This window comes from Arvicanthis niloticus, chromosome 21, assembly GCF_011762505.2.
Source record: "Arvicanthis niloticus isolate mArvNil1 chromosome 21, mArvNil1.pat.X, whole genome shotgun sequence".
Taxonomy (NCBI): Eukaryota; Metazoa; Chordata; class Mammalia; order Rodentia; family Muridae; genus Arvicanthis; species Arvicanthis niloticus.
The window spans coordinates 43,135,056-43,162,409 of NC_047678.1; the positions used below are offsets into that span (position 1 = coordinate 43,135,056).

General features: G+C 42.1%; 1 protein-coding gene across 2 annotated transcripts in view; it reads left to right on the forward strand.

Annotated features, from left to right (window-relative positions):
• Positions 1–27,354, forward strand: part of Kif15 (kinesin family member 15) — a 73,724-nt gene that overhangs the window by 14,245 nt on the left and 32,125 nt on the right. For both annotated transcript variants that reach the window (XM_076917840.1, XM_076917841.1), the window contains exons 4-11: positions 3,061–3,137; positions 5,752–5,789; positions 10,950–11,047; positions 15,573–15,752; positions 18,855–19,064; positions 20,278–20,403; positions 20,547–20,669; positions 26,457–26,580. In XM_076917840.1, coding sequence (XP_076773955.1) covers positions 3,061–3,137; positions 5,752–5,789; positions 10,950–11,047; positions 15,573–15,752; positions 18,855–19,064; positions 20,278–20,403; positions 20,547–20,669; positions 26,457–26,580 — 976 coding nt within the window. The remainder of the gene's footprint in view (positions 1–3,060; positions 3,138–5,751; positions 5,790–10,949; positions 11,048–15,572; positions 15,753–18,854; positions 19,065–20,277; positions 20,404–20,546; positions 20,670–26,456; positions 26,581–27,354) is intronic.

Sequence of the window (27,354 nt, forward strand, 5' to 3'; positions counted from 1 at the left end):
CTGCCTCCATGCATACACGATTTTTAAAAAGATTACTATTATATATAAGTAACTGCTTTCTAATTAAGGCCAGTTTAATTAAGATCTAATACTACTGTCTAACAGAACTTTCTGAATTGATGGAAATACTTAGTATTTGACCTGCTTCAGTAACCTCTGGCTACTTGGTAATTTAAACTAATTAAAACTAAATAAAGTTTAAGTTTTGGTCCCTTGGGTGCATTAGCCATACATGGTGCGTAAGCATTTGGAATATGGCTGATATGTTGAAGGAGCAAAGCTAAAAACTTGCATGCTGTTCATGGGTACTGGACCACACATCATAGGTCTTTATTTTTTCCCTTGAAATAGGGTCTTATGTATCCCAGACCAGCCTGCATGACACTGTGTAGCCAAAGATGACCTCAGCCTTCAGCTCTGCTTGCCCCCCACCCGAGTGCTGAGATTACAGCACCATGATGTCTGTGTATGCCATGCTGAGGATTGAATCCAGGCTCTGTGTGCTAGGCAAGCACTCTGCTGAGTGAACTCTGTCCCCAGCCCTCACAGGTCTTTAGTTAACACATGACATTTCTTTGTGTCATAAAATTTGTAGATCTTTTATCTTTTCAGCTAGAAAATTGATAGTCAATAGAACTGTAAAATGAGCTACACTTATCATTTAAAAATATCTGTTTTCTTTGTTTAGTTGGTTGGTTGGTTGTTTTTTTGTTTTTTGTTTTTTGTTTTTTTTGGAGACACGTCTTCTCTGTGTGTAGTCCTATCTGTCCTGGAACTCACTCTGTAAACTAGGTTGTCCATGAACTCACAGATCCTCCTGCCTCTGCCTCCCAAGTCCTGGGATTAAAGGTGTGATACCACCACCCAGTTAAAACTGGATTCTTAGGGTTGCTGGAAATGACAATGGCAAAGTGTACTTCAAGTCAAAAAGAATCTAGTAAGCTGTCCCTTCCTTCCACTCTGTTCTATCAAGACCCAGCCATATTCAAGGTGAGCCTTCCCCATTAAATTGCATACACACATCCCATTCATCTCTGAAAGACAGGCAAGGTAGCCTGTGGCTATAAGCCCAGCACTTAGAAGCCAAAGGCAGAAGGATTGAGAACAGTCTCAGCTATACATAACCAGTTCCCAGGAATACAAGATTCCAAACCTAAACTATCTTAATAGTCACAGTGAGAGGGGCAGTGGAAGAAACCAGTAAAATTAATTATGGTCATATATATTATTTAATTCAGTGTATCCAAAATACCACTTTAATATGTAATTAGTATAAACTATTATTAAGATCTTTTCCATTCTTGTTGATTCAGTCTTTCAAATCTCCTATATTATACAATATCTCTATTTGGACTAGTAATCTACATTAGACTCTCAATAGCCACATGTAGCTTATGAACAGTGTAAGTTTAAGAATTCACATGTTGTTGATAAACTGTGTCTACCTATAAGTGAAAATAAAATAAAAATACTTTCAGTACAAACTAGTGACAGAATAAGTGAAGAAAATCTAGAGCTGTGTATATGCTAACACACTGAATAATATTTGTATATAATTCTGTCTGAAATTCAGATGAATGCATTTAATTTTTTTTCTTTTAGTTATTTTTGTTTTTTTCCCTTCAAGACAGGGTTTCTCTGTGTAGCCCTGGCTATCCTGAAATTTTCTTTGTAGACCAGGCTGGCCTCCCAAGTGCTGCAATTAAAGATGTATACCATCGCACCTGGCTACGTGTGTTAGTATGTGCCACGTGCATGCCTGTTGTCCTTGAAGAGGGCTTCAGATGCTTGGGAATGGATGGTGGTGGGTCACCATGTGTATTCTGGGAGTCAAACACAGGTCCTGTACACGAGTAATGAGTGCTGGTAATCACTGTACGGATGGTGGTGGGTCACCATGTGTATTCTGGGAGTCAAACACAGGTCCTGTACAAGAGTAATGAGTGCTGGTAATCACTGTGCTAATTCTCCAGCCCCATGTGCATTTAAAAAATCATTTTATTATTTAGGTGTATGAGTGTTTTGCCTGAATATATGCTTGTGCACTATATGTGTGCCTGGTACTTTCTAAGCCTAGGCGAGGATGTCAGATCCCTTAGAACTAGAGTTACAGACAGTTATGAGTCCACTATATGGGTTCCGAGATTCGAACTAGGGTCCTCTGGAAGAAGAGCAGCTAATAATGCTCCTAACCACTGAGCTATGTCTCCAGTCATCTGCCTGCATTCTTCTTTTTCCTGAGGCAGGGTCTTACTATGTAGTCCAGGCTGGCCTTGAACTTCTGCCTGCCTCTGCCTTCCAAGTGCTGGGGTTTAAAGGCATTTGTTTCCACTATGGCCTGCTTTCTTTTCTTTTTTTTTAAAAAGAGAATTTTTTTTTTTTAACTAAAAAATTAAAGTGCCTGGAAGATAGCATAGTCATTAAAGAGTTAAGGACCTGCTCTCAATCCCTAGATCCTGTGTGTAAACAAAGCCAGGTTTGGTGGCCTACACTTGTAATCCCAGTGGTGGGAAGGCAGAGACAGGGATCCCTGGGACTCACTAGTCAGCTTGCCTAGTCTAATTGTTGAGTAGACTTTCTCTCGAAATCAAAACAAGTAGGAAAAAACCAAAACCTATCTTGGATAGCATCTGAGGAACAATAGCCAAGGTCATTAGCACCACCCCGGCATGTGTACACAGATATACATATGTGTTCATATAGCCATAGAATTGAAATGTATTTGTAAACAATATCAACACTTTTAAAAATATGGTTAAAACAATATAGTTGACAGTACTATTGGGTTTCTCAGATGCTGTCAAGGGGTCAGGTTTGTGACCTTTCCCTGGTTATGTTGCTCCAAAGCAATAGAGACATGCTTTAAATCTATGATCGTATTGGAGATTAATGGACCTAGTGATATTTGTAATTTTACCTTTTATTATCTTATATGCTTTAGCCATCTTCCTAAAGTAGATGCAACCTTTAAGTAATCATAGGTCTTAAAGTGAAAGCACTTTTTATTGTATGAGATATAGAAGTATTTTTATTTAACATGTTCGGTGCTTCTATTTGTAGGAGTCTGTATTCTCAACAGTGGCTAAAAGCATTGTGGAATCTTGCATGAGCGGTTATAACGGGACCATCTTTGCCTAGTAAGTTGTTAACTATCTCTCTAGAAAAGTATCAGAGTCCTTATATTAGTTTTTACTTGTTGCTGGTTTAATAAATCACCCAAAGTTAGTGGCATAAATAACAGATTAATTTGCAGTTCTCTAAAGTCAGCTTCAACATGAGTCTCACTGGGCTAAGCTTATGCTGTCCCTGGAGCTCCATCCTTCCTGGAAGCTGTGTAGGAAAAGATTTCCTTCCTTTTTCAGCTTCTAGAGACCACTCGTCTTCCTTGGCTCGGAGCCCCTTTCTCTGTTTTCAAGCTAACAGTGCAGTAACCCAGTGCTATAATTTGTTTCTACCTTGTTCCATCTTTGATCTTTGAGGTTTCTCTGCCGCTTTGACATATTCTGTCCTTTGTTTTTTAAGTATGTCCTTGTTTTATCAGGCTACATGACAACCAAGCTCTTATATTTTGACTCACCTAGTTCTAGAATCATTAAAACTGCTTCCTTCTATTGGAAAATGGTAATGAGCAGTCAAGCTCTGGGTGCTTAGATATATTTATTACTATTGGAGATTGACTGTTTTGAGACTTTTATGGCAGGAGATGTATATACGTACCCTTGTTGTATATACATACCTTGTTGTATATATATACCTTGTTGTATATACATACCTTGGTGTCTGCTGAAAGACCTGGGAGTGTTTCTGTATCATCCACTCATGTAGATATTATGCTAACCCTGCATTTATACTGATGTCTAGCACTAATCCAGTAACCACTGGGTTTATTTTAGTTTTTCTTTCTTGTTTAGTTATCTTTGCTGTCGGCAATAAACCTTTTACTTGTACTGTCTGTTATCTACTTACTAACTTGGTCAGCTCCAGTATACATGTAAAGCAGTTTCAGAATTAAAATGTATCACTGTGAGAAAAATATTAACTGTTAAGTATTTATATACAATTCCTTTTTAATGTGCCCTTTCATACCATGAAAACTAGTCTGCAGGGATAAAGCTTTCAGACCATTCCAGCTCAGCAGGTCTCTGGACACTGTTCTGAGTGCATAGTGTCCTCTGCACGGTGCCTCCCTAGGGGGCAACCAAGGGCAAAACAGCAATAAGATGTACATTTTGGGAATCTCTTGGATAGCACTAGCCAGCAACTCAAAAGAGAGATTCACTTGTCTGTTATTGGGTATTTTGTTGTGTCTTTGGCCCAGATGAGAAGTTTATTAAAATTTTATAGGTATGTGTTTGTCATTCATGTGTGTGTGTGTGTGTGTGTGTGTGTGTGTGTGTGTGTGTGTATATATATATATATATATATATGCATATATATACCTATGTGTGTGGCATTATATGCCTTTTAAAAATAATTAATAGTATGATTCCTTATAACTTTTTCAGACATCCTTATCATTTTACTTTGTTTCCTCCCTCCATATTTACCTCCATTCCCCTCCCCCAAAAGCCTATCCTTTCTCATTTTTCTGATCAGACCACCTTACCCTGCTATTCCCCTCTCTCTGGCTCCCTAACTCCCCTCTCCTGACAATGGGCCTGTTTTGTTTTCCTGATTTCTGTAGGGTATATATTGACATCTAAAAGTTTGGAGCTAGGACTCTTTAAATGGTTTCTTTTTACGAGATGAGACAGAAAACTGTTCTAGCATGTGTTCCCAAAGCAGCAAGAATTTTTTCCATAGATTATTTTGAATGGTGAAATTCAAAATGATTTTGAAATTGCCATGGTTATCTGCATATCTTCAGAGCTGTTTTCTTTGGAGACTCTGTAGACTGGCTTACTTGCTTGCTTGCTTATTTATTTATTTGTTTTCTTGTTTATTGATTGATTGATTGATTGATTGGAGGCATCTCCTGTGCATCTCTGGCTATCCTGGAACTTGTCATATAGACCAAGATAAACTCACAGAACTATGCTTGCCTCTGCCTCCTGAATACTGGGATTAAAAACATGCACCACTATGTTCAGCTATGTAGGAATATTTAATCTAAGGCACATTCATTAATATATTAATTCAGATTTCTTTTTATGTTTATAGAACTTGGAGATAAATGAGTGATTTATTAGTTGAGTGGTCATACAGAGCTCAGATCTGCCTGTTTCTGCCTTATGCTGGGATTAAAGGCATTTTCCACCATGTGAAGCCGTTAAACTTATTTTAAAACAAAGACATTTTAATGACTTTTCAAGACAGAATTTCAAAATCACTATATTATTTAGCAAAAGTTAGAAAGAGAAGTCTAATTGATTCTGCTTGAATAAATTATGTTTTAAGATTCTGTATCTATCAAATACTGTTGTAGCTATTTATAAAAATCGAGGCAGCACACACCTTTAGCCCCAGCACTCAGGAGGAAGAAGGGAGGAAGATAATCTACAAAAAATGAATTCCAGGACAGCCAGGACCATTACACAGAGAGACCCTGTCTCAAAAAACAAACAAAACCCCCCAAAAAGGCAGGCATGTGCTTACTGACTGACTGATGTCTGAGGTGCGGTTAAGGGAGGAGGAGAAGACCGCAGTGCAGTCTGGAGTGGCTCCTCCCATTACATTCTAGCAGACCATAGTAAATTAGAAGGCTCGTCTCAATTTTATGTGTGAAAATAACACAAAATTTTCTTTTTTCAGTGGGCAGACTGGTTCTGGAAAGACATTTACTATGATGGGTAAGTAAAGACCAGTGTCTGCGATCTGAGTGCTCTCTGTATGGTGACCACTTGGGACATGTTTTAGGGGTGCGTTATTTCTTTGTGTGATGTCGCCCATGTTTCTTCCAGCCTGTGAGTTCCTAGACAGTCTATTTGTTAGTCCTTATATCTATGTTCTTAGCTCAGTGCTTGGCACAGGCTAGGTATAGACTGGGTGCTAGACACAGTTTTCCAGTGTGTGCATGTGTGGTCCAGATTCCTGGTTTATGGTTCCTACTCTATCCCCCAAAGCAGCTGGTGATTGTTATACTTGTTAGGTTTTCTTGCTTTGAAATGTCTACAAATGAAATTTTATATATATAAAAAAATGTTATCTAAAGTTATTTTCCTAACTACTATGCCTGCTTCCCTCCTTTCTTTCTTTTTTGGGGGGGGTTTGGGGGTTGTGGGGGTGGGGAGAGATAGGATCTCACCGTGTAGCCCTAGATGTCTTTGCTGTGTAGATAGGTCTACCTTGAAGTCACATTCACCCACCTCTACTTCCTCTGGAGTGCTGAGGTCAGTGGTGTGCAGCCCTTTGTCTACTTTCTACTTTTTTGCCTTTCTGTGTGATTCCTTTTTCAAGGACACCACCCACCCCACCTCCGTGTTCAAGAACTCATGTAGCCCAGGATGATGTCACACTTTCTTTGTAGCCAAGGGTGAGGTTGAATTCCATCTTTCTGTCTCCAGCTCTCACGATCAAGGTTTATAGGTGTACCCTCTGCACACAGTTTGTATTTTTTTTTTTTGAGACATGGTTTCTTTGTGTATCTCTGGCTGTCCTAGAACTCACTCTGTTAACTAGGCTGGCTTAGAACTGAGAGGTCCACCTGTCTCTGCCTCTTGAGTGCTAGGATTAAAGGTTTGTGCTATTATAGCCTGACTTGGACTTCTAAGTGCAGTGCCTCAAGGCCTTTACAGGATGACTGTGAGGTTCTCATTACTTCCCTGTACCTTCCTTGTGCACATCAGTCTTCTGTTCGTTCCTTTGTTCTCTGGGGCATACTTCACTAATGTTTCTCTGCCTTCTGTATCATTTTGTTGGTTTATTTCATAGTGGGTTACAGCGTACCCCAGGTTAACCTTACACTTGCAGCAGTGCTTTTGCCTTCGTTGCTTGTGTCCAGGCATTACCAGTGTATATCACCACTCCCAGCTGCACCTTATCTTTTCCTTTTTGTAACAGGGTCTCACTGTGTTGCCCTAACTGGCCTCAAACTTGCAAGGATTCATCTGCCTGTATCTGCTGAGTGCTGGGATTAAAGGTGCTTGCTGCCACACTGCCTCCCACCGTGCTCTCTTCTCAAAAACAACAAAATAACAATCAAGACAGCGAAAGACCAATAAAACAAATAAAACAACAACAACAGCAAAAAAGCCCAATCAAAAGAAGTCTACAAAACCCTCGAAGTTCATTTTATGTTAGCCAGCTATTCCTGGACCTAGGGCCTGCCCTGGAGTGTGGTGGATATACCCAGTGACATTCTATTGAAGAAAAATGTTGCAAATAGCTTCTTGGTTAGGGATGGAACTCCATGTCCTCTTTTCCCTTCTCGGTGCTGGGACCCTGTTGGGCTTGAACCCACCTAGGCCTTTTCTAACTATAAATACTGTTATAGTCATCTGTAGGAAAAACAAACTTTTATTAGTGTAACTAGTCAGTTCATTGTTTAATCAGAAATTATAGGTAAGTGGGGGTGCTTGTTGGCAGTGGCTTCTCAGAGGTGCTTGTGGGCATCGGTGTAGCTCTTTGCATTTGACTTCAGTGAGTATAGTAGCAGCCAGATGTGAAGAGGACTAGAAGGTGTTAACACAGCTGTTGGAGCCACTGGTAGTAGGCTCCCAGCTCTGCAAGTGAACAGCGTTTGTGTAATCTGAGGCGGTTGGGATTCCTTAGTCCTTGGCAGAAGCTGGCGTTGTAGCTTCCAAGTGGGCCTACATACTAGGATTCTTCAGGTCTTCTCAGATAACACACAAGAATTTCTTCCCATCAACTAGCAAGCAATTATCAGCTGTATATCCCCTGAGGCAATTAACTCCTTTCTCAGATCCTGTAGGTTTAAGGCTTAGTCCCCAACGCAGACTGCCTTTCCCACAGCAGGTACTAACTGTAAGCCTCAGTTTGTGGCCCATGTTGCAAAGCAAATAGCTATGGACTGGATTCCCACAACCCTGTCCTTAGGGTTGATTAATTTGCTATAAATCATTGGGGGTCCTGACCCCTTAGGGGTCACATACTAGATATTTACAATTTGTAACAACAAAATTACAGTCATGAAGTAGCAAAATAATAATTTTATGGTTGGGGTCGCCACAACATGAGGAGTTGAATGAAAGGGTTTCAGCATTAGGAAGATTGAGAACCACTGCTATGGAGGTTCACAGGACTCAGGGAAACTTGTTTAACATAGGGCTTCTACTGAAAGATTACAAATAAACAGTATGTGATAGTATTACTTGGTCACTGAAAAAAATGCCTGAGAACAGTTTAACGGGGGAAGGAGTTATTTTGGCCACTGGTTTCCGTCTGGGTGGCCAGCTCCATTGGATGGTTGACAAAACACTTCTACAGAACGATTGCGTTGGTGTGCCTTCTCCTCGCTTCCTCCGTCTGCTAGGCCCAGCCAGAAGGGCCACGCCACCACCATCCATGGCACCTTCTCTTATGTAGTAAATTATCCCTGGCAGTTTCCTTGAAGACAAACCTAAAGTGTGCTTTGCTTTACTAACCTCCTAGGTCTCTTCTCTATCCAAGCTGCCACAGCTGTCACACAGCCAGATAAAGTGACAGTAGAGGCAGGGTTAGTGAAGAGAGGCGCTTCTGTCTCTGTAGGTGCATCTGCTGCCCACAAGTTGTGTTCAGCCATCCACAAGCCCCCGTAGCTGCTCTCCATCCACAAGCCCCCGTAGCTGCTCTTCATCCACAAGCCCCCGTAGCTGCTCTCCATCCACAAGCCCCCCGTAGCTGCTCTCCATCCACAAGCTCCCGTAGCTCAGTCTTTTTTTTTTTTTTTTAAACATCTTTCTATATGTGTGTGGGTTTGTGCACATTGGTTTAGGTGCTTACGGGTGCCAGAGGAGGGCCCTCTGCGGTTACAGGCAGTTGTGGGCCACCTGATATGGATGCTGAGAGCTCTTGTTCTCAGGAAAAATAATGTCTTAGCTAGGGTTACTATTGCTAATGTCATAACCAAAAGCACGCTGGGGAAGGTGAGAGTTTATTCTGCTTACATGTTCACATTACTGTTCATTCTCAAAGGAAGTCGAGACAGGAACTCAAACAGAGCAGAACTCTGGAGGGAGGAGCTGATGCAGAAGCCATGGAGGAGTGCTGCTTGCTGGCTTGCTCAACAGGCTTTCTTATAGAACACTGGACCACCCACTTAGGGGCTACCCACAGTGGGCTGAGCCTCTCCGAGTTAATCACTGAGAAAATGCCCTATAGGCCTGCCTGATCTTTTGGAGTCATTTTTTTCAGTGAAGTTCTCCCTCTCAGGTGACCCTAGCTTGTGTCGAGTTGATAAAAATCTAGTTACACAAAGAGCAGGGACTCTTCACTGCTGACCCAGTGTTTTGTTGGGTGTGTATGTGGGGAGTGCGAAGCTTGTTTTGGGAATGAATGTAAAGCAGACTCTTGGTGATCAACTTTACTTTCAGTGTCTTTTCTCTCCTTGAGGTTGGGACCTGAGATCCCTGAGCATGTGGCTAGGTCTGCTGGCATCCTCATCCTGTCATCATTTAAGGACCTTGTAATCACGGCTTCATTAGCATCATGCAATTTTGAGAAGGCTTGTTTTAAATAGTCTTTCTCCTGTATTGCTCTGAACTGTTCTGGAGCTGCTTCTGGAATCAGGGACACAGGCAAAAATTCTTGAGGAAAGGATGTTCTTATCACCCTACTCACTTAGGGAATAACAGACAATAGAGAACTTGTGAGCAAGGAACTGTGAAGACACATCAGTATGTAAATATCATATCTCAAGCTTGAAATAGTGTTCCTAACAATTCTTTTTTTTTTTTTTTTTTTTTGGTTTTTCGAGACAGGGTTTCTCTGTGTAGCCCTGGCTGTCCTGGAACTCACTCTGTAGACCAGGCTGGCCTTGAACTCAGAAATCCACCTGCCTCTGCCTCCCAAGTGCTGGGATTAAAGGCATGCACCACCACCACCCTACTTCTAACAATTCTTACATACTTCTCCTTTCCTACTTGCAACAACATAGAGAAGCCACTCTGCATTGCTCTGTCTGCTAGGAATCCATTACTCTGTGCTTCTTAATACTATGGCTTTTACTGTCCAACTAAAACAGTAGTAGAAAATCCTAACTCTTAGTACTTACTGTGTGTCTGATGTACAATTATAAGTGCTTTATTTGCAACAACTCTCTAGTTATTGATGTTATTATTCCCATTTTGTAGTTGAAAATTCTGAAGCTTCTGACACACACAGTGTGGGTCTCTGGCTTAGAGAACAGATCAGTCTCTGTCTTATTTCTCTTGTTGTGAAGAGACACGACCAAGGCAATTTATAAAATAAAGACCTACTCAGGGCTTACAGTTTTAGAGGGTTAGTTCATGACTATCATGGCGGGAGCATGACAACAGGCAGACAAGCATGGTGCTAGAGCAGTGGCCTAGAGAGTGAGCTAATTGGGAATGGTGTGGGGTTTTGAAACTTGAAGCCCATTCTCACTACCACACCTCTGACAAGGCTGCATCTAATTCTTTGACAGTTCCACCAACTGCAGACCAAGCATTCAAATATACGAGCCCATGAGGGACCAGTCTCATTCAAACCATCACAGTCTATGAAGACAAAAGTACAAAACAGAGCACAGTTATGTCAATACTTGACAGTAGAGAAATGCTAAGCTTAGCATGGGGACAGATTTCTCTGTCAGGTCACTCCCGTTTTTAGAATTGGGTTGGTGGCTACTGTGGGCTTTCCCTCCAGTCTCACTGACAGACAGTTTTATTATTGTGTCTTTTCCAAGTGTAAAGGTAACTTACTTGAAACAGAACTAGGAAGTTGATTATGCCATGTATTATTTTATTCTTGTATATACTGCCTTTTAATATTGTCATTTTGAAGGATTCTCAGAATAAAAGGTTTTTGTTTTATTCTTTTTTTCCTCTCAGGACCATCAGACTCTGATAATTTTTCTCATAATCTGAGAGGAGTAATTCCACGAAGTTTTGAATATTTGTTTTCCTTAATTGATCGTGAAAAAGAAAAGGTAAAGGTTACTGTAAAAACAAAATGTTGGGGGAGGAGGGCTGGAGAGATTGCTCAGCTGTAGAGAGCATTGGCTGTCCCTGCAGAGGACCTGCATTCAGTTCCCAGCATTGGGGGGGGGATGGGGGAGGAGGGCTGGAGAGATTGCTCAGCTATAAAGAGCATTGGCTGTCCCTGCAGAGGACCTGCATTCAGTTCCCAGCACTCACATGGCAAATCAGCCCACAACTGTCTGAAACTCTCATCCCAGGGTATCTGATACCCTCTTCTAACCTCTCTGGACACCAGACATGCACACGGTACACAGGCATACATGCAGGCAAAACATCCATACACATAAAATGAAAACATCAGTAGGCCCGGGGTTTGAATCTCCAGCAGTGTAAAAACTGAGTGTGTTGGTACACACCTGTAATTCATTACAATGGAGATGGGGGTAGAAGGATCAGAATTTCAAGGTCATCAGAAGTTCAGAGTCATCCTGGTCTATCTAGAGAGTTCAAGGCTAGCCTAATTGCTAGCCTACAGAAGAGAGTGGAAACTTCTGGGGCTCTCCAAGATTTTGATGAGAGGAAGTATAAATAGAAAAATCTCAACCAAGGAAAATAGAGTGTGGTGATTTAAATGAGAAAATGTAACCCATAGTCTCAGGCATTTACATTCTGGGTCCCCACTTGGTTGCACTTTTCAGGAAGGCAGTGAAGGTATGGCCTTGTTGGAAGGACTACGTCATGAGAGGTGAGCACTGTAGAAAGTCAACACCATTTCCCGTTTACTCTCTCTTCCTCCCGCTTGTGTTTTGAGATTTGAGCCCTCAGTTTCTGGTCTAGCATCTTGTTCCTTTTACTTAGCAGCTGCTCCCTTTCTGTTATTACCATGGCCTGTAGCTGCCATCGGCCATGGATGAACTGGGTTTATCTGAAAGGAGGGCTGGAAATGAAAAAGAGATGGAGGGGCAAAGGAAGCATGAAGCCAAGACAAAGTTCTCTGATCAAGGCTCAAAGTTTAATATTCAGCACTTGTAGATATAGGAAAAGCCCATTGAACCCATTCTTTCTTTCAGGTGGTTTATGTCACAAGGCAAGCCCAGCAGGCAATCTATTCTTCTACGTTTCTGTAGGAAGTTGTATGTGCAGCCAGGGCGGATAACTCCATCTAGGTCCTGTTGTAGCTAGGTCTATTGTGGTGAACGAGATTTTTTTTTTTTTTTTTTTTGGCCTGTCTAAGGCTGGGGAAGGTCACAGTGGCCTCTAATCCTATGGAATCATAAGCCCAAATTAATCCTTCCTTCTATAAGTTGTCTTGGCCGTGGGTTTTATCAGAGCAACAGTATAGTAACTAATACATAGAGATACACTGAAAGTCCGGTCCTCTAGCTGTTTCCGCACTTAAAGGTCTCCATAAGTCCTCATGATGGGCATTAATGATGGATTCATCCTTGTCTGTTTGCAGAACTTGCTTACATTTCATTGTTATCTTGTTCCATGTGAGTTATGACTCCATCTAAGGATACCATCTTTTCCCTCTCCTTGGTTCCTAGTTTGGAACTATTGAGCCATTCTCAGGATTGTACTTGTTTACCTTGGCAGATTCTATACTTAAGAACCTTTAACTTTAATTTTTTCAAACCCTATTTTTAATGATGGTTCTTAAATGCTTTAACTTGCCTTGTAGCCCACCCACCACACACCAGAGGTAGTGGAAAAGAAAGGATACTGGGAAAGTGCATCTGTTTAGAAAGGTTCTTTGGAGCAACTCCTGTCTGTATTGTCTGTATTGTCAGTTCACAGGTCAGCAGCGGCAGCTCAGTCCACTCACAAACACTTCACAGATATCAGCAGTCCAGTTTGGTAGATTGGGATAGCAAACAGGAATCGGCAGCAGTGGCACTACCTAGCAGAGATAGCCAGGCCTCTGTCGTGAGGGACCAGGACTAACAGGAATGCCAAGAGAAGTTCTGGGCTGTGCCTCTCTCAGCAAAGATCTGCACCAACCACAGTTAACTGTATAAGCAAGTTTAGCTCAGCTTCCATCACTGTCTGTATAAATATCACGTCTCCTTCATGGATCTTACCTCAGAACAGGTCTTGCCTCAAAACATGTATCTGTCTCAACTGACATCACTCTGCCAATCAGCTAGACTCCTGGAAAGTGGCAAGAAACTGTAGCATACTGCAAGTTTTTTTGGTGTGTTTCTCTTTATGGAGCCCTGAGAAATTGAGCTCAGCTAAGCAATGTAAGGCCGACTGTGAGGAGCCGACAGAAGGTGGCTATGATCCTTGCAGCCATCTTGAGCCATATACCCTGACAAGAGACTTGATTACAACAGCCTACAACAGCTGAGCACACTCTGATAACATCTTGATTTAGATACCCAGGATCTTCCCTTGGGTGTGTGAGACTTAAAGCTGTGATTTAGAGCCGAGACTTAAGGGCGTGACTTAGAGGCGTGGCTTAGAAGTGAGACATACAAAAGGTGAGAGGCAGACAGAAGAAATTATTATTAAGTATTAGACACTTGGAGTAGGCACTTGAGACTCGAGACAGGCAACTATTATTAGGCACTTAGCACTTGGAGGAAGAACTTGGATTTGGACATTAGGCACTAGAACTTGGAACTGGAAACTTGGAACTTGGAGGCACTAGAGACTTGGAACTAGGGACTAGGAGAGAAGAGAGACTGAAGAATAAATGGGATTGAATCACACTTTTGTCTGGTGTCCATTCCTTGTGTCCTCACTCTCTTGCTGAACCCGGGCCGCAGACCAGAGCAGCCTGGGGCAGTGTGGGCTCTAACAATTTAGCCCCCAAAGCTTTTGGCAGTGTGGGTTCCAACATTGACAGAGCGGTCCACGACATTTTGGCCCCCAAGCGTGGGACAGAGCATTTCTGGCACCCCGCAACAGCAGACCAGTACATGTGTGTTGTTAGCAGAGAATCCCTCATCACACGTCTTTTCATGTGCTCACTTTAGCAGAACATCCTGCGTCTGCTTCAGCTAAACATTCTTTCACGAATCCGCCTTAGTCTTTCACCTGTGTCCACTTCAGGAAAACTCCATCCAGCACAACTGAGTCTCCAAAGAATCTTTAAGTTGCCACTTCAAGAACCCTTGTCCTGCCGGGCGGTGGTGGCGCACGCCTTTAATCCCAGCACTTGGGAGGCAGAGGCAGGCGGATTTCTGAGTTTGAGGCCAGCCTGGTCTACAGAGTGAGTTCCAGGACAGCCAGGGCTACACAGAGAAACCCTGTCTCGAAAAAACAAAAACAAACAAAAAAAGAACCCTTGTCCTTATGTGCGTTACATCCTGTGTATCAAGGAAATTGGTGTATAGCAACAGCTTACCATATATTCCTTTGCAGAAATAGGTCTAACATTGCAGTTAGACTTAGTGTATGACAGTAAAATAATTCAGCTTAGCACCATGTATTTCTATGGCTAAATTTTTTTGAGTAGGATGATGATGGTACATGCCAGTAATCCCATGTGGAAGACAGAGGCAAGTGGATCTCTAAGTTCAAGGCCACCCTGATCTACAGAGAGTGTCAGGACTACACAGAGAAACCCTGTCTTGAAAAAAAAAATTTATGAATTTTTTTTTTTTTTGTCAGCATGTATGTCTATGTATTATGGGCATATCTGGCACTCAAGGAGGCCAGAAGAGCATGCGAGACCCAGGCCTGGAGTTACAGATGGTTACAAGCCTCTGTTTGTCTACGGAGACTCCAGTGGGGATCCTCTGAAAAAGCAGTCAAGTGTTCTTATGTACTGAGTCATCTCTCCAGCCCCCGGGGTGGGTTTAAGAAAAAAAAAAAAAAGTAAGGTTTTCTTTACTTTAAATACATGAGTGTTTTACCTGTGTGTAAGTGCATTATATGTACAGTGCTTGTGGACACCAGAGGAGAACAATGGGCCTGGACCTGGTGTTGTTAGTTCCTAAGAGGATGCTGAAAATCAAGCCCAAAACTTGTATAAGAGTTGCAAGTGCTTTTACCCACCGAGCTATCCTCCAGCCCCAAATTTATAGTTTTTTAGGATGAATTATATTCAGTCTTAAAGAACATGAATCTGACTTCAAGTAAAACTGGCCCAGTGGTACGGTTCAGTGATGCAGATGCTTGCCAAGCCTGGTGAGCTGATTTCGATCCCTGGCACCCAGATGGCAGGAGGTGGTAACTGACTCCCAGAAGTTGTCCTCAGCTCTCCACACATACCTCATATGTGAGTCTGTCTGAGTATACACACAAACACAATAAACACATGTGAGGAAGTACAACAGAGGGAAGAGTGGAAACTTATTTGAGTCGCTCTGTTCCCATTGTCATGAGCAGGCTCTTTGGTACCTCTCCAGACTGGGCTCCTGGGGCTGCAGTGATGGTACTTAAAAATTAAATAGTGTCTTGGAATTAGTTTTCCAGATTATGTTCACTGACTTCAATGTTTTACATTACATTAAAGGACAATAGGAAAGTCTACCTGCAACAGCTCATGGGAGATGGAAGACTAAGTGTGCTTCTCTTTTACAGGCTGGCGCCGGGAAGAGTTTCCTTTGTAAGTGCTCCTTTATTGAGGTCTACAATGAGCAGATATATGACCTGCTGGACTCAACATCCGTTGGACTGTATTTAAGAGAGCACATAAAGAAGGGAGTCTTCGTGGTTGGGGCAGTGGAGCAGGCGGTGGCCTCCGCTGCGGAAGCCTATCAGGTGCCCTGTCATGAGATCGTTTGATGTCTAGGCAATAAGCATGCCACGAAAGTATCCTCATCTCAGAGTCAAGATGGAGATGCTAAAAGGGTTTCATAAAGGCATACCACAAACTTCTTGAGAACTAAAGAAAAAAGAATATGGCAATGTTTTCTAGATTTCTCCTTAGTTAAACTGCAATTTTGGGCTAGACTTGGGGGATACATACCTGTGCTCCCAGCACTTGGGAGGGTGAGGCAGGAAGAATTGTGAGTTTGAGGCTAGCCTTGGCTACATGGTAAAAGTCTATCTCTGGGCTGCCTGATTTTGCAATGCTTTGATTGTAGCATGTAGTTTTATGTACACTGCTCTGTGTTCCCGGCTGGTCACACACATGCTCCCGCCCAGGAGCTATCTCAGACACACACACACATTAGCTCAATTGTAAACTGGCTTATCGGCTCTGTGCCTGGGCTCTTCTAAGCCTTCTGAGGCTAGCCTACCCGTATCTTCACTCCTAGCTCAATGCCTGTAAAATCACATCTGCCCTCAATTTAGTTGCCTGGTTACCTTCTGTTAAGCCCATTGGTCTTCAGTCCAAGATGCTTTCGGACCACTTTCCCTTCCCACTTACAGTTTGGTAGATAGCCCCTGTGTTCTAAGTCTGTCCTGTCTCTCTTCCCGGACTATCTCGATTCTCTTCCTCTTTCTAGCCTTCGGGAATCTAAAAGTCCCGCCTCTTTCTTTCGGCCCTACCATTGGCCACTGGCATCTTTATTGATAGATCAAAAACTAATTGGGGCGAGGACCTTCAGAATCAGTAAGCGCAGATTCCTGATCAAAGCATCAAAACCACCCTCCTACATTTAATGGTATTTATTGTAATAACACAATCTGACAGGGGTTCTGAGGACAGTAACTCATCAGCATCTGTTGCTCTGTGAGCTCCCTTTACCAGGAGCTTACAGAGATCTGCCTCTGCCTCTGCCTCTGCCTCTGCCTCCCGGGGGCTGGGTTTAAGGCATGTACTACCACACTTGGCTTTTCATGCAGTTCTTAAAGATCAAGGCCAAACTGTAATTTCCATTTGTTCTGTTCTCCTTCTCCTATTTACCTATTTCTGGGAATGTGTTTAGAATGTGGACATTACGGTAGAACTCAGCCCTCTAATTCTTCGTACTTCGTTATAGTCTGGAGAAGATTTGTGTGTGTGTGCTAGGAATAAAACCCAGGACCGAATTCCCAGTCAGCAGCACTCCAGCGGGCCACTCCTTTCCCCAAGACTTTTAACCATAGATTCTTTAATAAAGCTGTGCAAGCATTTTATTTCTTATTCAAGTCAAGATAAATTATGTCTTTCTAGCAACTTTTCATTTTTCTTTTATTTTTCAAGTATTTTAGCATGTAGTTATTAAATGTTTAATTTTTAAAGTTAGCATGTACACTATTAGGTACCATAATTTTTTTTAGGAGTTAAGTATTAAATGTTAATTAATTGTTCAAAATAAATGTTAGTTAACTGTTCAAAGAGTTAAGTAAGCAAATGTGGTTCTATTGTTTTTGGAATTTGTCCTGTGTTTGAGAGATATTTTTAAAGCTATATAAATATATAATTGACCTAATATTAAATGCACTAATTTAATAGTATGAAAAGGAAGCACAAAGTACCGATGAAGAGCTACAAATAATTTAAGTAATATCAGTTTTATGGGGAATTAGGTCAATGGTATAGTAGTTGCCTAGTAGTCAAAGGCCTCTGTTCAATCTACAACACTGACACGTAATTTCAGTTGTATACTGTTTGATTAATAGTGTTTTAATATCTAGTGTTGTAGACTTTGAAGTAACTACTGGGCTCTCTGTTACCCTTACACTGACTGTGAGCGTGTTCTCCAAGTTGTGTTTCTCAGCTCATCAGCATCACCAAACAGGCCTGTTAGCAATCTTAGCTGAGGCTAAGGGGGCAGTGCACTCCTTTAGTCTCTGCACTGTGAGGAAGAGGCATATGGGTCTGTGAGTTGCAGGCCAGTCTGGTCTAGACAGAGTTGCCAGCTAGTAAGGAGTCCTACATAAAGAGTCCTTGTCACAAGCCACCACTACCCTTCCCCCTCCCAAAAAACCCCACAACACTTTGCCTAAGGCTTGACATTCCCAGCATCTGCTCAAAGTAATGCTTCATTTCAATCCTTACTTGATGTTGACTCAAAATATAAATTTCAAGGTGGGAATATGAAAATTTTATATATATATGTATGTATGTATATATATATATATAATTTTATTATATATATTATATATATTTAGATATTTAGATATTCTACCATGTGAGGTCAGTACCCAAATGCTGTTTTGTTTTCAGGGCAGGGGTTTCTCTGTAGCTCTGGGTGTCCTAGAACTTACTTTATAAATCAGGCCTTGTACTCACAGAGACTGGCTTGCTCTCAGCCTCTGCCTCCCAGTGCTAGGATTGAAGGCTGGCACTGCTGGGCCTTGCTCCCACGTGCCCATTTTTAAGTTCGGAAGTAGAACTTTTTTTTTACAGCACATCTTGTAAAGAGTAGACTCAGAGTTTGAATTCTGACCTGCCTAACTGAAGGCCTGTGGTGCAGACCTTGATACATTTTCTTGTCTGAATGGAAAGGAAAAAAATCTTTGCAGGGAGAGAGCCATCAAAACATTAGACTAACGGTGACTTGAGATTTCTTTTTGGTTTAGAATTTTTATTATCTAAGCTGAAGAATGGGGTTCATGTCCATAATCACAGTACTTGGGAGGTGGAAGCAGCAGAATCAAAGCCAGCTTGAGTTATGTAGTGAGTTCCATGCCAACCTGGCATACTCTTGTCTCTTTCTGTGACAGGAAGAGGGAAAGAAGATAATTCTTTGATATTATTTTTCATAGATCTACCAATTTTGGTGTCTAAATATATACTTCTTAGAATTTGTGATTACATAAATTCTCACAAAGCTAGCTAACAATGGAAAGGCCCTGTTCTGTATGGAAATTATTCTATTGTGAAGGTGGATAACTACCTATGTGTTATTACTTTGTATTATTTTATGTTTTGAATCTGCCTTTGGGTGCGCCTATCATGGCTTCTTGTAACAGTTTCCTTTTCCCAAGGTCTTATCTAGAGGCTGGAGAAACAGGCGTGTAGCATCAACATCTATGAACAGAGAGTCCTCGAGGTCACATGCAGTCTTTACAATCACAGTAGAATCGATGGAAAAGAGCAGTGAGACTGTGAACATTCGGACCTCCTTACTCAACCTGGTGGACTTAGCAGGATCTGAGAGGCAAAAAGACACTCATGCAGAAGGGGTGAGGTTGAAGGTAGGAATGAAATTCTTACTTAGTGTAAATTTTTACTGAAAAGTCAGTGCCGCACCAAACACAGTGAAGACCTGGGATAGGAGTTTCTCCCTATCAGCAGCAAGAGTGGCTACTTTTGGCCATGCAGGACCAAGGAAAGGGTGGTGTGGAGTGGATGGTTGCGGGGACGTCTTTGGTAGTAGTTGTCTCATAAAATCCAGGGTTTGGTTCTGGAGAGAGGAACAGAGAATACCTGCCCAGCGGAGTGATATCTTAAGGTTTGTTGGGTCTTGTTGAGTAACTATGCATTGAATATTTCAGTGTGCATCAGTAGATTGATTAGTTATAGATCACGAAAGCCAAGATCAATTAGGACCAGGAGTGCCAGGCCACATTTGTACTCAGCTTTCCATACCATTGAAAACATTTAAAAGTTAGGAGCAAATGTGTGGCTTCCTATAGAGGGCCTGTATTATAAACACTTAGATCTATTAAGCTACGACTGTCAGAATCAGAGGGGAGAAGCTAGCAAGAAAGGAGAGCAGTCATGGGAATCCTTGAAGTGGGAAGGCACGAATGCTGAGCTGTTAGCAGTGGGAAAGGAGTGCATTGTGGTGAGTATTGTCAGCATGTATCTAAGTGCTGACATTAAAATATGGACAAGTTATGTAGTTGAGGAATGTGACCTAAGAGAGATGAATCAGATGTGGAAGAAAGATTTGAGCCTGCTGAGCTTACAGTCAGTAAAAGGCTCATGTTTCTGTCCAGAAAGGAACATTCTTATACAGGTTCTCCTTGACTTCTAGTGTGTTAACCTCCAAAGAAAGCTGGTTAAGCTGAAATACTGAATCAGAAGTGCATTCAAAATATGTAAGCTGTTAACCATTCCAGTCAGTAATGTCTCGTGCTTTCTGGAGCTCCAGCTTGCTGCTGCTGAGCAGTGGTGAGGGAGAATGCTATGCCACATCGGGTTTGATGGAAGAAGTCAAGTTCAGATCCCAAGTCTAGTTTGTAGTGCACTTGGACTTTTACAGCACTCTGCAGTTAGAGTTGCAGTACATGAAACAGGAAGTGGGGGAATTGAGCATGTTATGTTGTTATAGCTTAGAAGTTGTCTTTTACTTTGCCTCTCCTTTGCTTTTCCATCCTAGATTGTCGCCTTGCTACCTAGAGTTAAGCTCAGAACACCAAAGAGTAACATTGTACTTATTTTTGCTTTCCCCTGATTCCTTAGGAGGCAGGTAATATAAACCGATCACTGAGTTGCCTGGGCCAGGTCATCACCGCCCTTGTTGACGTGGGAAATGGAAAACAGAGGCATGTCTGCTACAGAGACTCCAAACTCACCTTCTTACTGCGGGTAAGCGCATCACTGGCTCCCGCCACCTTTGCATTATGGTTATCGGGACTGATAATGGAAGAGTTTCTCAGTCTTTATTATTGTCTGAAAAAGTTCTTAGGGTTCACAATCTAAAAACATACACCATTGATGTCATTAAACAGGACTCCCTTGGTGGCAATGCCAAAACAGCCATAATTGCAAATGTTCATCCAGGATCCAGGTGTTTTGGGGAAACACTGTCAACACTTAATTTTGCTCAAAGAGCCAAGCTGATTAAAAACAAGGTAAAATACACCTCTAGCATTATATTTTATGTTTATTCACCTATTTATTTGTTTGCTTATGTATGTATGCATGCATGTGTGTGTGTGTGTGTATGTATGTATGCATGCATGTGTGTGTGTGTGTATGTATGTATGTATGCATGCGTGTGTGTGTGTGTGTGTATGTATGTATGTATGCATGCATGTGTGTGTGTGTGTATGTATGTATGCATGCATGCATGTGTGTGTGTGTGTATGTATGTATGCATGCATGTGTGTGTGTGTGTGTATGTATGTATGCATGCATGTGTGTGTGTGTGTGTATGTATGTATGCATGCGTGTGTGTGTGTGTGTGTGTATGTATGTATGCATGCGTGTGTGTGTGTGTGTATGTATGTATGCATGCATGTGTGTGTGTGTATGTATGTATGCATGTGTGTGTGTGTGTGTGTGTGTATGTTAGGGCTTTATATCACAGGTAATCATAAAGTTGGCAAGCATCCTGCCTCAGCCTCCTGAGTATCGGGACTAAAGGCATGCACCACCATATTCTGTTCATTTTTTGCAGCCTTATGCAAGTAATTTGAAACTCTAGATTTGTCTTATGGTTGTTATGGTTTGTTGTTTGTTTTTAAGGCAGTTTTCCTCTTGTTGTTGGATAGGAGAGTCTAGGCCTAAGCTATACAAGCAGCGTTGGTGTGTTTTGTGTATGTACATCAGTTTACATACATGTGCCTGCCCTGAACCCATATGGGATGTATATGGTAGCAAAGAATAATGTTATGAAAGTCACTTGATAATAATGATATTTGCCTTCGAAGTTGTGTACATCTCCGCATATTGCATATTCCTCATTTTATTTTATATACAAGTTGTCCCTTTAATAGTGGTATAGTGCTGGAGAGATGGCTCAGTGGTTAAGAGCACTGACTACATTTCCAGACGTCCTGAGTTCAAATCCCAGCAACCACATGGTGGCTCCCAACCATCTGTATTGAGATCTGATGCCCTCTTCTGGGGTGTCTGAAGACAGCTACAGTGTACTCATATATAATAAACAAATAAATCTTTAAAAAAAAAAATAGTGGTATATACCTCAAGTCAGGATGCTTTTCTTGTAAAGTGCTAGTTGATAAACTACTTGATGCTTCTTGTACCATATGATCCATTTCAACTACTCAGGTCTGCCTTTGCAATAAGAAAGTAGTCATACAGTGTATAATCAATAGCATTTGCTGTGCCCACTGTTAGCATTTTGTCTCAGCTCCATCCCACAGTTACCTAGCAACAGCCAGGTATGCCTGACTCACTATAAAAGAGGCTGCTTGTCCCCTCCACTCTCTCTTGCATTCTTGCTTTTGCTCATTCCCCCTCCTCCCCATTCCCCTCCATGAGCTCCTGGCTAGCCTCCACCTCTCTCTCTCTCTCTCTCTCTCTCTCTCTCTGTCTCTCTCGCTGTCGCTCTGTCTCTCGCTCGGGTCTCTCTCTCTCTCTCTCTCTCTCTCTCTCTCTCTCTCTCTCTCTCTCTCTCTGTCTCTACTACCCTCTCAATTCCTCTCCTCATACTCTGTGGCTGGTCCCTCAGGGGGAAGGGATACCTCAGCATGGGCCCACAGAGGAACCTGCTTCCCCAACACCTGACTGCACATCCACCAAACATTCCTTCTCTCTTTATTTTTATAAAACACAACACCCACCACAGCAAAGAAGCTACAACCCATATTTTGCCTATGCACAATTTTACCAATACCTAGTACATACTGTCAAAAGACCAACACGAGTTGGTTTCAGACAAAACAACTGTGCCATAAGTTGGTAGATTAATTCTTTCTGTTTTAAGGGGAAAACTGGGTATTGTCTACCCAGTTCATCTAGCAGATTGAAGTAGACCATGTTGTTCCTTCCCTGGATAAGTGAGAAGAACATAGGTCTCATCTTTTCCTTATTTTTTTGGGTACCATCCACTGCTTACATGAATATTAGCAATATGAAGAGGAAACATCAGGAGAACTTCCTGACTTTGTCTTGGCTTACCAGAAGGCTTTCAAGGGTAGAACCATGTGAATGATTGCACTTATGATGTCACTGATGGAATAGTGATGTCAGAATGCCTCATAATGAGGTTGGCCATATGAATGAGAAGCAGTTGGAAAGTACTTTTAAACATATGAACAACAAAACCAACATCTTTGTACTAGCTGCTCCCGATGGTAAGTCCTCTTCAGCCTGTCAACCTGTCAATGGGAAAGTGCTGAGGTCTCTGGGACTTGTTTAAAGATGAACTTTTAATCTTTCCAGGTGGGCAGGCTGAACCTAAGACAAGAACACAGAGGACTTGGGTTGTCACACGAGATTTTTCCTTGTTGAAATAGTTGGTTATTTCATAGCTGGTCCTCTGTACTTAGCTTTTGTCATTTGTTATTACCCTTCAGTTTTATGAATCTTTTTAAAAATCATCTAATTAATAAACTTTACATTCCATTGTTTTTGGTTTTTGTTTTTGTTTTTTGTTTGTTTGTTTTAGATAGGATTTCTGTGTGTAGACTGTCCTTAGAGCTTCCTAGGTAGACTAGGCTGGCCACAAACTCAGTGATTCACCTGTCTCTGCCTCCTGAGTACTGGGATTAAAGGAATGCACCACCACAACCTGGCAATAAACTACTTTTAAAGCAGCTTTAGGTTTATAGCAAAATTGAGCAAAACATACGGAATGATTCCATATTGTTCCAGTCTCCATGTGTGTCATGTCTACCACTCACATTCCACACCATGGTGACGTATTTGGTGCCGGTTTTTTTTTTGTTTTTGTTTTAAGCTTTTTAGAGGTTGTTTTAAACAGAATATCTTTAAGAAATGGAAGATTCCATTTAGTCACCACGGTGATGGCATTTGTTTGAAACCATTTAAATAATAACATTACTTTAAGACAGTGAAGGTAACATTTATTACCAAGATAGAACAGAAATACACTGAAAGCAGTCCCTGCTTACAGCTCAGCTATAAGAACATAAAGTGGGTCTCATTGAAGAGGGTAGTTGTCAGAAGCATTCTATGGCAAGCGAGGGAGGTGGTTTTTGGAAATGGCCCACCATTTTGCATGTCTGTGATGGGTGCTCTCTGAGATGTAGGGTCCTCAGAGACTTCATCCCAGGATTGCTTCACACTGCTGATGTGCCATTTCTGCCACTATTACATAGACCAATGGTTCCAGGGTATCAGCACACACTTTTGGGCAGATCTGCAAAGCAACATGAAGATGAACTTTCATGAATTAATGCTAGGTGAATTAATTATAGCATTCTTGATTTGATTCAAAAAATACTAAGAAGAAAATTTAAGGAGATGTTCTTAGTTGTTTTTCCAGAATGGTGTAATAAAGTTAGAATCAAGAATAGAATGTGCTCCCTTCTTATAGACTAGTAAGGGAAGGCTGCATAATAAGGAGTACAGGAGCTTTCATGATTGCACTAGAAGAGAAATAGACTTGGGACAGATTTATGATCAGAGGAAAACATTCATTCCAGGTCAGGGCCAAGGACGAGGCCACAGGAGTGCACTTTGATAAAGCAAGGCTATGTTGCTTTGAACGTATAATGAGCTTATAGAACGAAACACTGCTCTGAACTTACTATCAGCATCCTTCTGTGACTCCCCTTTTGTGTAACATTTCATCTATGAGGTAATATTATTATAAAGAACTTTTGTCTAAGAAGGTAGAAAAATGCCAGAGAGAAGTAAAATGTGGCTTTTGGGGCTCTGCCACATCCACCAGATGTATGTATGTATATGTCTGTGTATGTATGCACATTGTATGTGTATTGGTATATGGTATATGTGTATGTGTGTGTGTGTGTGTGTTTATATATCTATGTGTGTGCCTGACTTTCTTCCTTTCTTCCTTTCTCTCTGGCTTGCAAAGAGTTAAAAGGCTCCTAGCCTCTCACCTGGACATGGAGGAGCCCTTGAGCCAGAGAGAAAAGAGCTTAGATAACTATTCTTTTTTTCTTACTCCCCTGCTCTAATCAGAAGGAGTTAAATTGCCAGAATCCAGCACCTTTGGCCACAGAATAGCAAAGAGTTAAAAAAGGTAGAACTTGCCGAAAGTAAAGCAGCTTTAGCCACAGTCGCCAACTCCATACCTCCCATCAGCTGCCTTCCTCAGTTCCCTGATGCTGGGGTTGTCCCCTGGCAGGTAGTTACTGCTCAGGCTAGTCATGTTGGGGACTGTGGGGCAAGTGGACCATTCCACCAGACAGAAGAACTGGCAAAGTTGAAGCAGGTTCAGCAGCCTAGAGAATCTCAGGATTGAGAATGGTAGGCGTGGACCCAGCTCCCTGCTAAGCTCTACTGTCCTGAAACATGTAACCATGATACCTTGTTGTAAGTCTCTGACCCAAATAAGTCCAGTCAAGGAAAACACAACTCAATATTTATGATTATAAACTGCAAGCCTAGATTGGGCAGATTTACCATTGCACTACTCTATTCCTCAGCTATGAGATCCCTTACAACTTGCGGTTTTTCTAGGCCACGTTCGTTCTTCTCCTTTGTTGTCCTTCCACCTCATTGTCTTTCCACCTCTGGCTCCTCCTCTTGCCTCCATAGCCTCTCTCCTGGCAACTTCCTCTTCTGACTCCTCCTCTTCCGACTCCTCCCCTAAGCCTTTTTCTCCACCTCCCCTTCTGCTGCCCAATCACTGGCTCTCGCCTTTATTTTACAAATTCAATTGGACAGAAGGGTCACAAGAGTCACTCCTCCGCAGCCCTTCCCAGGAGTGGAACTACCATCAAAACCAGAGGCTGGGGCTACCCACAACAATACCCCACTGAGAAGAAGGCCATGATAGTTGGTCAGCTAGCATAAAAACCTGGCTAATGAGGTGTCTAGATAGGACGTAAGTGTTTAGCCTATGAGTTCTTCCTGGGCATTCTTCCCTGCAAAAGGTATTTAATCCCTGGTTAACCCCGAGTAAGACTTATCAATTCACATCTGCCATAAAATAAAGCAGTTTGGACAAGCAAGGATCACCTCCTTCATCAAGGATCACCATGGGCCTTCATCGTGAAGAGCCACGCCTAAATCTCCTGGAGAAGGCCTTCTCTTTTTCAGCCCCTCTGTACTCTTGGCACTCATTCTGAACCAAACCAGATTTTGACCTGTCCAGGACTTAACCATCCCCTTCCTTCCTGGCATGTAGGGGAAGCACAGACCCCTGCCCCTTTTTCAACTCGCCCAGAAGAACACAGACTGGCAACCCCTAGCATGGACTGTGTTCTGCCTCTCCTGAGCGGCTTGCCAGTGGTGCTCCGGCACCCAGCAGTGAGGCAGGTACACAGCCCGACAGAATCGGATTGTGCCCTTTCAGGCCCAAGTTCTTCAGGCCAGAGTTGATGGACAGAGGGGAAATAGCCTTGCCAAGGTGTTTGGTTCCCTTACTTGAAAGAGAATACATGGTTCTTAAATGTCAGGATGATACACCCAAATCTGAAGTGCCCTGGACTAAGACAGCCTGGTAGGTGTAAGATAGGACTGATTGAATGAACAGGATGAGTGCGAGCCTGGTGAGGAGGGGGTGGCAAGAGGAAGAGCACAGCTGTGCTGCTTGGGCTCTCACTGTTGTTATATAGGCACAGGAAGAAGGCGCTCACTCCCATTTCAGCGTGCCATTTTAGTGGCCATTCTGCTGTTGGTGAGTCTGATATATAGTTTTGTTCGGTTTTCCACATTCCCACTCCTACCACCAAATAAAAAACAGGATTGTACAACTTGAAAGGTGGTCTTTCAGTGCTTTATTGATTCTTGTCTAGGCTGTGGTAAATGAAGACACCCAAGGAAATGTCAGCCAGCTGCAAGCTGAAGTGAAGAGGCTCAAAGAACAACTGTCTCAGTTTACTTCTGGGCAGATAACACCAGAAAGCTCACTGGCCAGAGGTAGGTTCAGCTCATTGCCCTTCTTCCTTGGAAAGACTTCATGGGAATGTTATGTGAAGAACTCTTACTGACAGACAGATAGATGGTCAACAGACAGTGAGGCTTTCCCAGATTTCTCACACCCACCCTCCTTATTTCACCTGTGGAGAAGGATAGTGCTTTGTCTGAATCAGTGGTGTGTGAGGTGCGTGGGAAGGAGATTCACAGTGACTGAGTAATTCCTCCTCTAGTAAGTGCTAAGAAGAAACATGCATATGTTTCATTAGGTCACACCCAACACTCTGCCTTAGCATATAATCAACATATGTTCGTGAGATAGAACAGGAAATGTTTTTTCAAAAATAGCTTGTAGGATTCATTCGAGAGCTATAAAATGTAAAAACAACTACTAAAACAGAACTGGGGCTGGGAACGTGTCTTGTAATAGGCACATTGTCTGGCCTATATGAGGCCCTAGGTATGATTTCCAGTAATGTACAAAACCAAACCAACAGGCAACAAACACCAGTATGCATTATACCAAGCATAGTCTATAACCTGACTCCCAGAACTCAGGAAGCTGATGAAAGACTGTGAGATTGAGACCAGCTTAGGTTACTTAGTTGAGTTCTAGGCCAGTTTAGAACTGTTAGATAGCCTAGTCTTTCTGTGTTTCTAGTGTTTCAGTGACTGAAACACTGTCAATAAATTTTCTGTGTTTCTAGTGTTTCAGTGACTGAAACACTATCAATAAATTTTCATTATATCTCATGAGGCACATGTGGGTCTCCTTGT